The sequence below is a fragment of the Parambassis ranga genome, chromosome 17 (genome assembly GCF_900634625.1).
Source record: "Parambassis ranga chromosome 17, fParRan2.1, whole genome shotgun sequence".
NCBI lineage: Eukaryota > Metazoa > Chordata > Actinopteri > Ambassidae > Parambassis > Parambassis ranga.
Genome location: NC_041037.1, coordinates 15036498 through 15047938, shown reverse-complemented (window position 1 = coordinate 15047938; position 11441 = coordinate 15036498). Strand labels below are relative to the sequence as shown.

Here is an 11441-nt window from a genome sequence, read left to right as displayed (position 1 = left end):
CGATCAGAGAAGCTGAACTTCCAAGAGGTCATTACTCATTTCTGGCATTCGTCTACGCTCCGGAAGAGAAAGTCATAAATTATTTCTCTCACACATAATCCCAGTGCCAATGCTGAGTGTCAATCACTTCAGAGTCACTCCCGGCTCCCTCACATCAGTTCCGTCACGTCCGGCCCAGCGGATCATTTATCAGTGGGCGATCGTCCGTTTGGACGGGTACCCTCTGTTATTACCCTCACGTCCTGGGCTCCCAGCTGAATTACAATTGCAGAGTCAGTGAAGAGCCAGCAAGCTGAAAGGGCTGCGCCCGGGTAACAAGCTCTGGGGGTGGGTAATTAATGCCTCCATTTCCCCCTGCTGGTTCAGTTGTAGGGAGGAAGGTGGCATTGATCAGAACAGGATCAGGCTGGAGGGAAACTGGGCGACAGGCCGAGGGCACCGCAGGGGGGATTAAGTCAAAATGTGGAACAGAGAAAAAGGGATGGATGGATGGAGAGGTGAGGAAAACAGAGTAGGGGAGATGGAGAGGGGGGGGTTAAAGCCTGGCAGAGTTGTTCCTCTTGAGATGGGTCTTCCGCTGGGCTTGGCTATTCTGTCGAAAAGCCATCAGCTCTGACACTTCCAACGAATAAAGAAACAAAAAAAAACTCACACTGTAGTTCTCTTCTATCAGAATTGTAAAGCAAAGAGGCATCCAGAGAATAGAATAATGTGCAATTCTAAGGTGCATTCCTAGATGCTACAAGATGCTGAACTTGTCAATGATTTACAGAAATGAGAGCCAACAAATAAAGATTAGACAAGCCAACCACTTTAGAAGGTCAGTCAATAGAAAAACACAACAGCCTGTAATGGAGCGTCACCTAAACAAATGTTGAGTGTTCACATTACCAGAACGGAAACGCCACTTAAATAGCAAGAAACCAGAAAACAAAACACTGATACTGTGAAATCCACTTTTCATTGCCCTGAGGGATTTTAGTCACCACGTAATAAAGGACGGTGTGCAATATAAAATATAAAAAAATAAAAAATAAAAAAAAGCCAGGAGCCACATGGGAGTAAGTGGAGTGACCGTGGCAGCCACCATCGCTCTTACTGCCACGTCTTTAGCTGTAGTCTCTCTGACCCTGTCTCTGTTTGCCTGGGAGGCAAGGCCTGGTGCTGTTGACGATAAAACAAACAGACAGGCCCCATTTATATAGTCAGGTGTCATGACAAGGGATAAACAGCACACCGCTTCAGGCCTCTTGAGGCATAGTGTGCACTAATAGTAGAGGCTATAATCCTCCTCATCCTCAACATCACCCTCATGAACATCATCATCATCATCATCAAGAGCGAGCGATAGCGGCTCTGGCAACGGCTCCCTGAGCGCCTTCTGGGAAATGGACAAGTACTGATTCAGATTGGACAGAACTCAAGGGCTCCACTGTTTACTTTGCCGGGCTGTATTCATTCATGTCACTGAATTAATCAAGTCCAAAAAAAACAAAAAAAGCAATTGCCAAAAACATTGCTGGGGAAGGAAAAGGAAGAGAGAAGTTGGGGGGGTGGGGGGTGGACAGTCTCGAGTAGAGTGAGGCGGCCATGGCAAGCACGCAGCAGGAATGACAAGAGTGCGGCTGTCATCGCAAGGGATGAAAAACAGCACCTCTCAAACGAGGCGAGGCAGCGGCTGCCTCCTGCGCCGGCGAGGAAGGGGGATGCGCAGAGACCACAAACACAATTATCTTCATGCCAGCTTTGTTGTTTGTCAGAATTGGCACGCATTTAAGGACTTGGGTGTACTGATTATATGACACCCGGAGAGCCTTCGGGGTGGACAAGAGGCAGCCAGCCGGGAGTCATTACCCAAGCCAAATAGACTTCTCATTTGTTTTTCCATCGGGGTAAAGCATCCACAGGAATAAACAATGGCTGCGAGATACTCAATCACCAAAGGCGTACACTCTTGCAGTGGGTATTTTTTTTCCTTTTAAAGATCCAATTACAGAGGCCTAGCTTCAAATCATGGGAAATAACGCCTGATATGCTAGTGTCTGTGAATCCTAAAGAGGTTGTCAGAGCTCCCCTAGGACTGCTTTCAGATACGATCTGGGAGTGGAATCACATATGACCACCTGACAGATGGTATAATGTGGGCACAGGGGTTATTTTCTGACAGTGTGAAAATCATAGTCCTGGCACCTTTCAATATCGCCAGCTGGTCTTTTTCATAGCATTCAGTCTAATTTAGGCTAAAAAAAAAAAAAAAAAGAATCTATTTTCTTCATTTTGTCATGCCTCCCAAGAGTGTCACCATCTTGCCCTCAGTGTAAAGTATTCTGAAAGCTGGTACAGATAATAGCAGCTATTCTGAAAATACCTGCTGACAACCTGCAATCTCCATGCCAGACGTAGACAACTGTCTACACTGGCACCATACTCTGCCTACAGTCTGCTTGGTCCGACGCCAGGGTCACACACAGTCAGGGTGGGTGAGCCCAAACGTGGTGAAGAACCACAGGGAAGAGGTGTTTCCTGTTCTGTTTACATGACTACACAGGCCGAAAGGGCAAACAGGAACATCGGCAACTGCAGGTTTAAAGATCTAAAGCTGTTACACATGATCATACATCAAAAAGCTGCCTGAGGATTCTGGGGGCTTCAAATACAACGCATCCTCACACTGAACGAACAAAGTAGGCCAGAAAGAGGAGCTGGAGTTAGTGATGGTTTTTAACCCTGTTCCAGACTTCAACCCAGGAGACGGGTTCATGCCACATGTCAGATTATTGAGCTGTTCATTCTGTTACTACTTGCTGATTATATTACCACTACATACTGTTACTATTTATATATTCACACAAATGCACAAATATTCTGTATACATTTGAACATATCTTTATTATCTTGTATTATTGCACTATTTTTATATCATTATCAAGCATTTTTTTAGCTCTGGCTGCTATATAATAATTTCCCTTGCAGGATCAATAAAGTATATCTAAAAATGTTAACTTGAGACATGAGACACTTTGTCATGTCACAGATTTAGATGAGGATGTAATCTCATGGGATCACACACACATCCATTCAGCCAATCCTGATCAGTCAGTAAGAACAGTTTAGAGAGTTTTTGGTGAACATGCTTCTTATGATCATACTTTCCTTATTAAGACTGATAATCATTGACATTGAATCTGTGACTTGTTCATATATTGGGTTGAAGTCAGCTTGTGACTGACTGATGGTTAATCCGGGCACCTTAAAAGTTCTCTTTTGAAATACTGTAATGTATCTAGTCATTTATTAAAGCTTTTATGTGAATGCTAAGAAATAGCTGTCTGGTTAATTTAAGGTATTGCAGTAAATTTGTATTGACATTGGCACTTAGGTCATATGAGTGTGGTTTAGCTTGTGCCTTCAAAAACGATGAGTGAAGACTGCTCCTAAAGATTATCTTGCTAAGTATGAACCTTTTGTTTGTAGTCGCCTATGGTTGTCCAGAAAGTGACAGCAATCCTGTAGAAATGTATCTGATTAATAAGAAACTGTGACAAACTGTACACTCATATTTCTTTCATATAATATTGTTGTATTCACAATATCAGTTATGAATGTTCAAATTATTTTGGGCTTATTATGATTTCAGTATTTCATTATTATACAATCATTTACTGATTTTGCAGTAAATCATTTTGACATAAAAATGGAGCAACAGTCACAAAAATGAGGAAAATATGTTTATTTCCCCGTTCTTTCTTTTCTTTTTTTAATCACTCAAGAAATCAATAATAAACACTGCAGCTTGAAGCATGAGATGAGAAAGCATTTACAAAATATTTGAAGCGTATTGATGAATTTAATTAGTCTTTTATCCAAAATCACATTAACAAAATTTAGCAAAATTGTTCTTCTTTTCATTTTTAAATATCCCGCATGTCTTTCATTTTGTCCTATTAAACATTGATATGAGAGAAATGATTCAATTTCTCTGGGTTCATTCGAAAACTTTAATTTCATCCTTTGCTTAAAACCCTTAGGTTTCATTGGATCCGTGGCGGTCAAGTGCGCTTGACTAGACTATTATCACAAGCCTGCACAGAGACAGCAAATCACTTTTTAAATACCTTTATATATATATATATATATATATATATATATAAAATTGATTTTGTTTTATTTGAGCCATGGCCTCCTGTTAAGTGTATAATAAACAGTTTAACAGTGCAGGTCATCTGTGGTACCATATGGATCTAACAATCCCCATTATCAGATGATCAAGATGCTCCAGGGTAATACACTGGTTTCTTGTTTCAATACAGCTGTTACATTGGGTTTACCCACTGTGTGGCTACACTGGAACATACACACACTTTAACTTTTCCAGTTAAATTGTTTGCCTGCGCTATACTATGCCATTAGAAAAATGGCTGCCTCTAAAAGCCCATTATGTTTTACCAAGAAAAGCTTTCTACACTATACTTAAATAACAAAGCAGTACATTGGATATTTAATGGCACTGAAGGACCTAGTCTTTATCCACTGTTCCGAGGATATAATTTCAAGTCATATTCAATCCATTTGTGGAAAATCAGACTTAACATCTTAACCCAGCTTTGACAGCTGAGGGAGATTTCTATAAAGTTACGATGCCTTTGTATCTCGTAGACACATGTGTAAGCCTCTGTCAGTGTGCTGCTATTGATGTTGCAGCTCCCATCATTTCATTTACCAAGACCAGACCCTTTCATTTCCATTTATCGAAAATCCCATTTTCCCATCTGCTAACTAGTCACCTGTGAAACTAGTTTTTAACCATGGTTCGAAAGTGCACCTGCTTTGAATGTCTCCTCTCTTTCCCTTTTATTAGTGTTTATACCTGACCATAAAAACTGCTGGAGGGGCACACACTGCCAGCACAAGTCGCTTCATTGTAAAACACTGTGGCAGTGTAGCACACAACATTACACATCGCGAAGTTAAGTGTGTCAGGAAGGAATTAAAGAATAAATTTTCCCTTCCAATTAAAAGCCGTATTTGTGCAACGTGAGCGGAGGAAGGGAACATTATCAATGAGGGGAAGAAAACACACTGCTACAACTCAGGAGGCACAATTACTGAGGATGGTGCTATGCAATTAAGTAGAGCTATTTAGACAGTGCTAGTCACCGCTAATAAACGCTGAACATATAGGGGACAAAACGGGCTCTGGATGTACCTCAGAAACAGCTGGGGGAACAGATGACTGAAATGTAAACACGAACAGATGCAAAACGTCTACATCAAAAGAAAAGTGATGTGACTACACATTCACATAAGGAGTAAATTCTGAGAAATACAATCCACTGTTTTATGACCTAAAGGCAGAGTCAGTGTATGTGAGAAGAAGAAAAAAGTGCACAAAATTCTTGAAAAACGAACATAGGTTTTATTGAGGAAGAAGATGTAGTTTTCCAGGGTATGATCCAAATGAAATGTATGTAGGGCAAGCAACACACTACTCCCACACTGTATTAAAGCATGTTTGAGTCATCGGCCTTTCTGCAGCCCCTCAAATCACACTGTGCAGGGTGAATGGAGCTCGCTGGCATTTCTGAAATATAAAGCTTTAAGCTAGCAACAAGTCACAGAAATAATGTAAGTGGAAGTTAACAACAGTAGAGGAGTCCTTTTTATTATGGGTCAAGTCTACAGACATTTAGGAACAGCTTAAACATTGAATACTTGAATAAACGCCTACCCTCCTATCCCCATTTCCTTACCCCTCCCCAATTTTCTTGATTTTCTTTAACTATTAAGGATTCTCCTTGTACTGCTGGTGCAACATGAGCACATCATCTTGGGAGACCCTGGTCCAGCCTTCGCTGTGGACATGGTATAGGTTGACCTGTCCACCACTGTAAGCGTCGCGGTACGTGGCCTGGTAGATGGCGCGGCGACCCAGCTCGCAGGCCTCCTGCACGGTCAGGTCCTGTCGCAGACCACTGTCCATCACACCGTAGGCGTACATGGACCCCGAACCCACCGCGAACAAGTCCCCGCATACTCGATTCCCCTCCGAGTCCACGTAGTACAAACCTAAAGAGAAAAGACAAAAGGAAGGTCAAAACTGTGAGGAGTTGTGTTACTCCGGATTCAGGTGATGGGCTGGGACAACTGAGAAGGTGTATAGCTAACACCACTGCTCTCCCACAAACAAACACACAATCTTGTAAATGCACACACGCCATGTCCTCCAGAGAGAGAATATGAACAGCTGCAACCTCTCCAAGTGAAGTAAGCCTGGCAGATATGAACAGCTGCATCCTCTTCAAGTAAAACGAAGCCGGCCGCAGAACCTGCTGACGAGGCGCAGGCTACATTGCTGTCTGCCCAGGGGCCCTGCTCTGGATCTTATTGATCCCTGCAAACAGGCCAAAAATTAAGTATCGACCCACAACCTGAGCTGCACAGGTAACTGCATCTCACACCTCAAGAGGGAGGACAAAAAAAAAAAAACATGTTCACATCCTGTAGAGAACAGACGGGTACAGCACATTTATAGCCTTCCACACATACTGTACACACAGACATTTTCTTCACTTCTGCACTTGGAAGTGCATGCACACGCCAAACTGACCGCACACATAATCCCATGTGCACCACAGAACCACAATGCTCTGATGGACCTGTGAGGGACAGTTTGCTCCACACCACGCTTCATGGACACATGCGAGACATTTTGTTCCGTGCCATGACACACTCGCTAGGCCTGATCCCAGAGTGACGTGGAACGGGTGACTAGCACCGGCCTGTGTGCTCGCCCACAGTCAGCCTGCAGATGGTAAAAAGACAGCCTGCTAAAAGGCATGTTTTTCATAGCCATCTCACAAATTCAAACCTGTGAAAATGATACTCGCACAGAGAAACACAGTAACACATGCATATAGAACTGCCTAATATCCGCCGCTAACGCTCATCTCCCACATTAAAACACACTTCAAAATGCCCTCAGATTGCACACCCTCGCTTGCTGAGATTCTCAGCTAAACTAGTGACAGTCTATTAGGGATAGAGAGCCACTTGCTTTCCTGAAAAAATAGAAGCTTACCATTGCTTTCAACTGGCAAATTGCAGCTTCCTCAGCCTGTCGTTAGCTTGCCATGATAATCATCCAGCGCCTGCCTATGCACGGGGGTAATTTGCCATTCCAAGACCTGCCTGTTCCTCTTGAAAACTGTGAGGGACTCGTTAAAAACATAATAGGCAGGGAGAGAGAGTTGTAAAGGCAGCCTCTTGTGTGGAGTAGCACAGTTGACGGAGGTGGATGAGGACTCTTTAGGAGGTCCAAGTATAGAAGCAGAGCGGGACCCAAAAACACACTTCCCACATCCATTCCTTTCCAAGCGCACCTGTTGTCTTTGTAGCCCAATGCGATATCGTTTAACAGTCCCTGCATCTCAAAGTCTGACACACATAAACATGCAGGCACTATTGAGTGCTCATACAAAAAAAAAGAAAAAAAAACTGGGCGAAATTCAGAAGGCCCGTGTAGAAGTGGGTGCATGCTGTCTGGATGGTGGAGCAATGCAGCAGTGACAGGCAGAAGAGGCTCCTTACACTCCATCAATCAACTGACAGGTGCTTAAGGAGCCTTTTTTTTTTTTTTTTTTTTTAAACAGCAGCCTGTGCAGCTGGCTGGAATAACTGAGTTTACACGTAGATGAGGAGCACAATGAGATGCATGGGTGGCTAGCATCCAAAAGGGCAGCGTCATCTGTCCTTCCTGCTAGGATTCACAACTGGCTCAGAAGTAAAGAGAGCAGCAGTTGTACAGAGGTGGAAAAAAGCCATTACATCACTCTCTTGGGAGTGGCTGTATCACATGGGCCTTTTTTTCCCTGACAGGGCTTCATATCACACTTTTGTGTTATGACATTACATCCCATTTAAATCACGTACCACTTTATTGCAGGTCCTTCATATCCTGTGGGGAGCATTAAAGGGTACAGTGTAGGACTTAGTCACATTTCTCTGACAAAGCAAAGCCACTACACAGCTATCAAGCATTAACTATACCCTGATTACAAGTGTCATAACATTTAATGTTATTACAGAGCCATATTTGTCAAGCTCCTCAACATCGCTTTTATTCGATTTATTTTGCATGCAACTTAAGACACTTCATCAAGGGGAATAAGTGCTCTTGACATGATTGTAGCTAGCTAATGAGCTTCCCGCCTAATCGCGATTGATTTAATTTACATGACATTTACCTCTCCATTCAATCACTGGCATTATGGGAGCCATGGCAAAGTTCCCACACCTACTGAACCTATACAGGGATCATTATTTCCCCGAATTGATTGCCTGGGATTTAACACGTGTCATTTGCGTTGGTTGGTATACTGGCAGGTGGTCATTGTTCACACAGACTTCTCTCCTTTCCAGACAAAGCTGGCATCGATTTCAGTGGGTCTACAGGCATTATGCATGCGACCCAATTGTCCAGGGCTGAGACCTGATGTCCATCATCCCACCACGCTCTCGCTGGCCTGCAGTCCCAGCCTCATCGATTTCCCATTACTGTGTCACTGTGGCGTCCTCTTTAAGCACACCTTCCGTGATGTACGGTCTCACACTGTGTGGCATCCAAAAGCCAGTTTCAAGTACAAACATGAGCAAAGCAAAAGAGAGGCTGCAGTAACCTCTAGTGGATAACTCCGGGAACTGCATGTGTTTTTTTTTTGTCACATTTCAACAGGGACAAACAAAACCGACAGCTGCCTCTGAAACCAACACAACAACAAGCAACACCACATAAAAACAGACAGCAAATGGAAAGTGGACAATTAATCTGTTAAAAAAATAGTTTATAAAGAATTTACAGGGCTGGAAATAACATGCTTTTTAAATACATATATAAAAAGTAGGTAATCATATAAATGAATGTCAAAGAAAACACTATAAATAAGATTCTGATATTAGAATATTGCTGGACCCTTACAGCACGTCTATAATTAAATCCCTACTGCAGCCACAGTATAGAAGTTTAAAAAAGCCAAGATTAATGTTGTGCATGCTGTGCATGCACCCTCACAGGGATAGTGGGATTCATCAGTGTCAACTTAAAAATGAAGTCAGATGTGTCTGTTGTGCTTACCTGGGCCTCTCTTGTCCCAGCCGCACACCATGGTTCCCATGCTGAGTCCCATGCCCTTGTACTGGTACACCATATTAGCGAGCAGCTTGGAGGCTGCTGCCACCGAGATGCGCTCTTTGTTGCGAAGCTCATAGATGCGGCACTGGCGGGCCAGCAGGCGCTCCCAGAAGCTGCAGTCTGCAGCTCCTCCAGCCATGGTACCCAGCAGGTACGGGTTGATCTCAATGACTTTCTTTACCGTCTGTGATGCGATGTAGGAGCCTGCCGTGGCCCGAGAGTCCACTGCAACAATGACTCCATGCTGGAACTGGAAGAGGAAAAAAAATCAGGGGTGCAGCATGTTACGCATATGTTACTGTTCACCCAAATACATTTAATAACTTCACAAACCTGTACAAAAATATACTATGGCTGAGGCATAAGGTAACCAGAGTAACACCGATGTATGGATTTGTTGGATTCGATGCATAAATTAGGGATACTATGTGCTGCTGCACTACAGCTGTCAGAAAGAGGCAGTTTGTGATTTAGTTTTACTAGTAGGCTGCTGGATAAAAGGAATACCGTCTTTCCTGAAAAATCCACCATCATTGAACTGAGAGTCAGAAAACAAGTATAGCATTACAGTCTGAGGTGATGTCTGCTGGGAAGGGCTTCATTAAGGGATTAAAGGATAAAGGTGGAATTATTTTTATCTTTTATTTTTAATCACCACATTTCCCAAAGCGACCCACACCAGCCACAGAGGTATACTGCAGTATTTAAACTCTAAGGACAAGTGTTCAAAACAGTTTTTTAACTGTCACAAAATAAAGCCCAAAAGCCATTTCATATTTTAATAGCATTCAATCAGCGGCACACAAAGAATCTTTATGAGGTTACTGCACAGACTTATTCCAATACAGACTTCTATCTTAAATTTAGTGTTTTACATAAAACAGGTATTTAGCTTCAGACTTTGAGCCTTCCCATAACATCTATAGAATTAATATATAGTGCATCTTGAACATAGTTGTTTCTTTTTTTTTTTTACCCCAATCACATTCAGTACTAGTACTTAATAAAGTCCTACTTTATTCTTTGTCCCTGGAACATGGTCAGATGAGCTATTGGTGATGACAGTCATTGCCTCATCGGTTTTTGCAAAATGATATTAATTTTTAATGTTTTCAAATCTTCTTTCGACTGAATATTATGCCTAGTGTGGCAGTAACGTTTAAGAAACAAGGATGTGAAGTCATAGTTGACATATGTTTAAAATGAATTACATGGATATAAGAACTGAAAACATTACTAGAATGAATAGAGTGTCAATGCATATGTAAATTATGCAAGCCTAGAAAATTTTGTTTCATAAGGCAAATTTGATGAGCACTCCATTCATGGATGCGGTACATTTGCACGTCACATAAACTGAATACATTGAATATACAGATATTTCCAAAGACCTTACTGACATGTATAAAGCACAACTTGATTTTTTGTTTGCAGAATTATGTGAAGATCAGCCAACTTAGTTGTGACTCTCTATTTAGGAGCTGACAAACGCCATGTATGGATGCACTGTGTGATTGTCAAGTGCAAATGGATCTATATAGATAAGGAATCCCTGTTTAAGTATAACGTATTGCATCTAAGGTTAATATATAGCAATCACAAATAATCCCAAATGGTTGTGTGGACGGCACCTGCCATGAGAAAGCGGTTTGTAGCCATGTTAGCATGCTAACGTTTGATACATCGTGTTATTTAGGCTTTTGAAGATTATTATAAACGTTAAGTTAATTATATCTCACCAATTAAACAGCTGTACATTGTGTAGGAGGCTACTGAGGTCAGCTAGCCGCAATGGGTGACTTGTTAACTTACTTTAAAAGCTAATGTGGTGGTTCCATGCAGAAACTCTATTTTCCTCTCGACCCCGTCCTCGTCCACGGCACACAGCGGGTTTTTCACGGAGAAACTGAGGCCATCTCCCGGTGTAGCATCAAAGTTCGAACCACTCTCACCGGGTCCACCACCAAAAGCAAAGGGCTGAGAATTATTAAATGAAAAATCCGCACAATCACTGTTCAACACACTAGCAAGAGCCATCTTTGAAAGTGTTCGATGAGCAAGCAACTTCCGCCGAGTAAGATAGGAGTATTATAGGGTTGTCGCGGTAACTGCGCCCCCTGTCGTTGGCGGACCGAAAGTGGTAATATGTGGCTCGAATAAAAATAAGCATTCTTCAAATTCAAGATATGAAGGCATTTATTGTGTCTGATAAAAGTGGATTAAGATAATCTATCTTTACACATTTTTTTAAATA

The 11441-nt window shown here is 42.2% G+C and overlaps 1 protein-coding gene across 1 annotated transcript; it reads right to left on the bottom strand.

The window, feature by feature from the left end:
- Window positions 1-5393: 5393 nt before the first annotated feature.
- On the bottom strand, window positions 5394-11260 carry psmb5 (proteasome 20S subunit beta 5). The gene is made up of 3 exons (XM_028427886.1): window positions 11000-11260; window positions 9131-9437; window positions 5394-6066 (listed from the first exon to the last, which is right to left on the bottom strand). The coding sequence occupies exons 1-3, from the start codon at window positions 11222-11224 to the stop codon at window positions 5783-5785; spliced, it is 816 nt and encodes a 271-aa protein (XP_028283687.1). The 5' UTR covers window positions 11225-11260; the 3' UTR covers window positions 5394-5782.
- Between the last annotated feature and the right edge of the window lie 181 nt (window positions 11261-11441).

Coding starts and splice junctions, on each gene's coding strand:
- psmb5 (XM_028427886.1), bottom strand. CDS start 11,224: ATGGCTCTTGCTAGTGTGTTGAACAGTGATTGTGCGGATTTTTCATTT. Junction 9,438..10,999: donor CCACCACATTAGCTTTTAAA/GTAAGTTAACAA, acceptor TTCCTCTTCCAG/TTCCAGCATGGAGTCATTGT. Junction 6,067..9,130: donor CTGGGACAAGAGAGGCCCAG/GTAAGCACAACA, acceptor TTTTCTCTTTAG/GTTTGTACTACGTGGACTCG.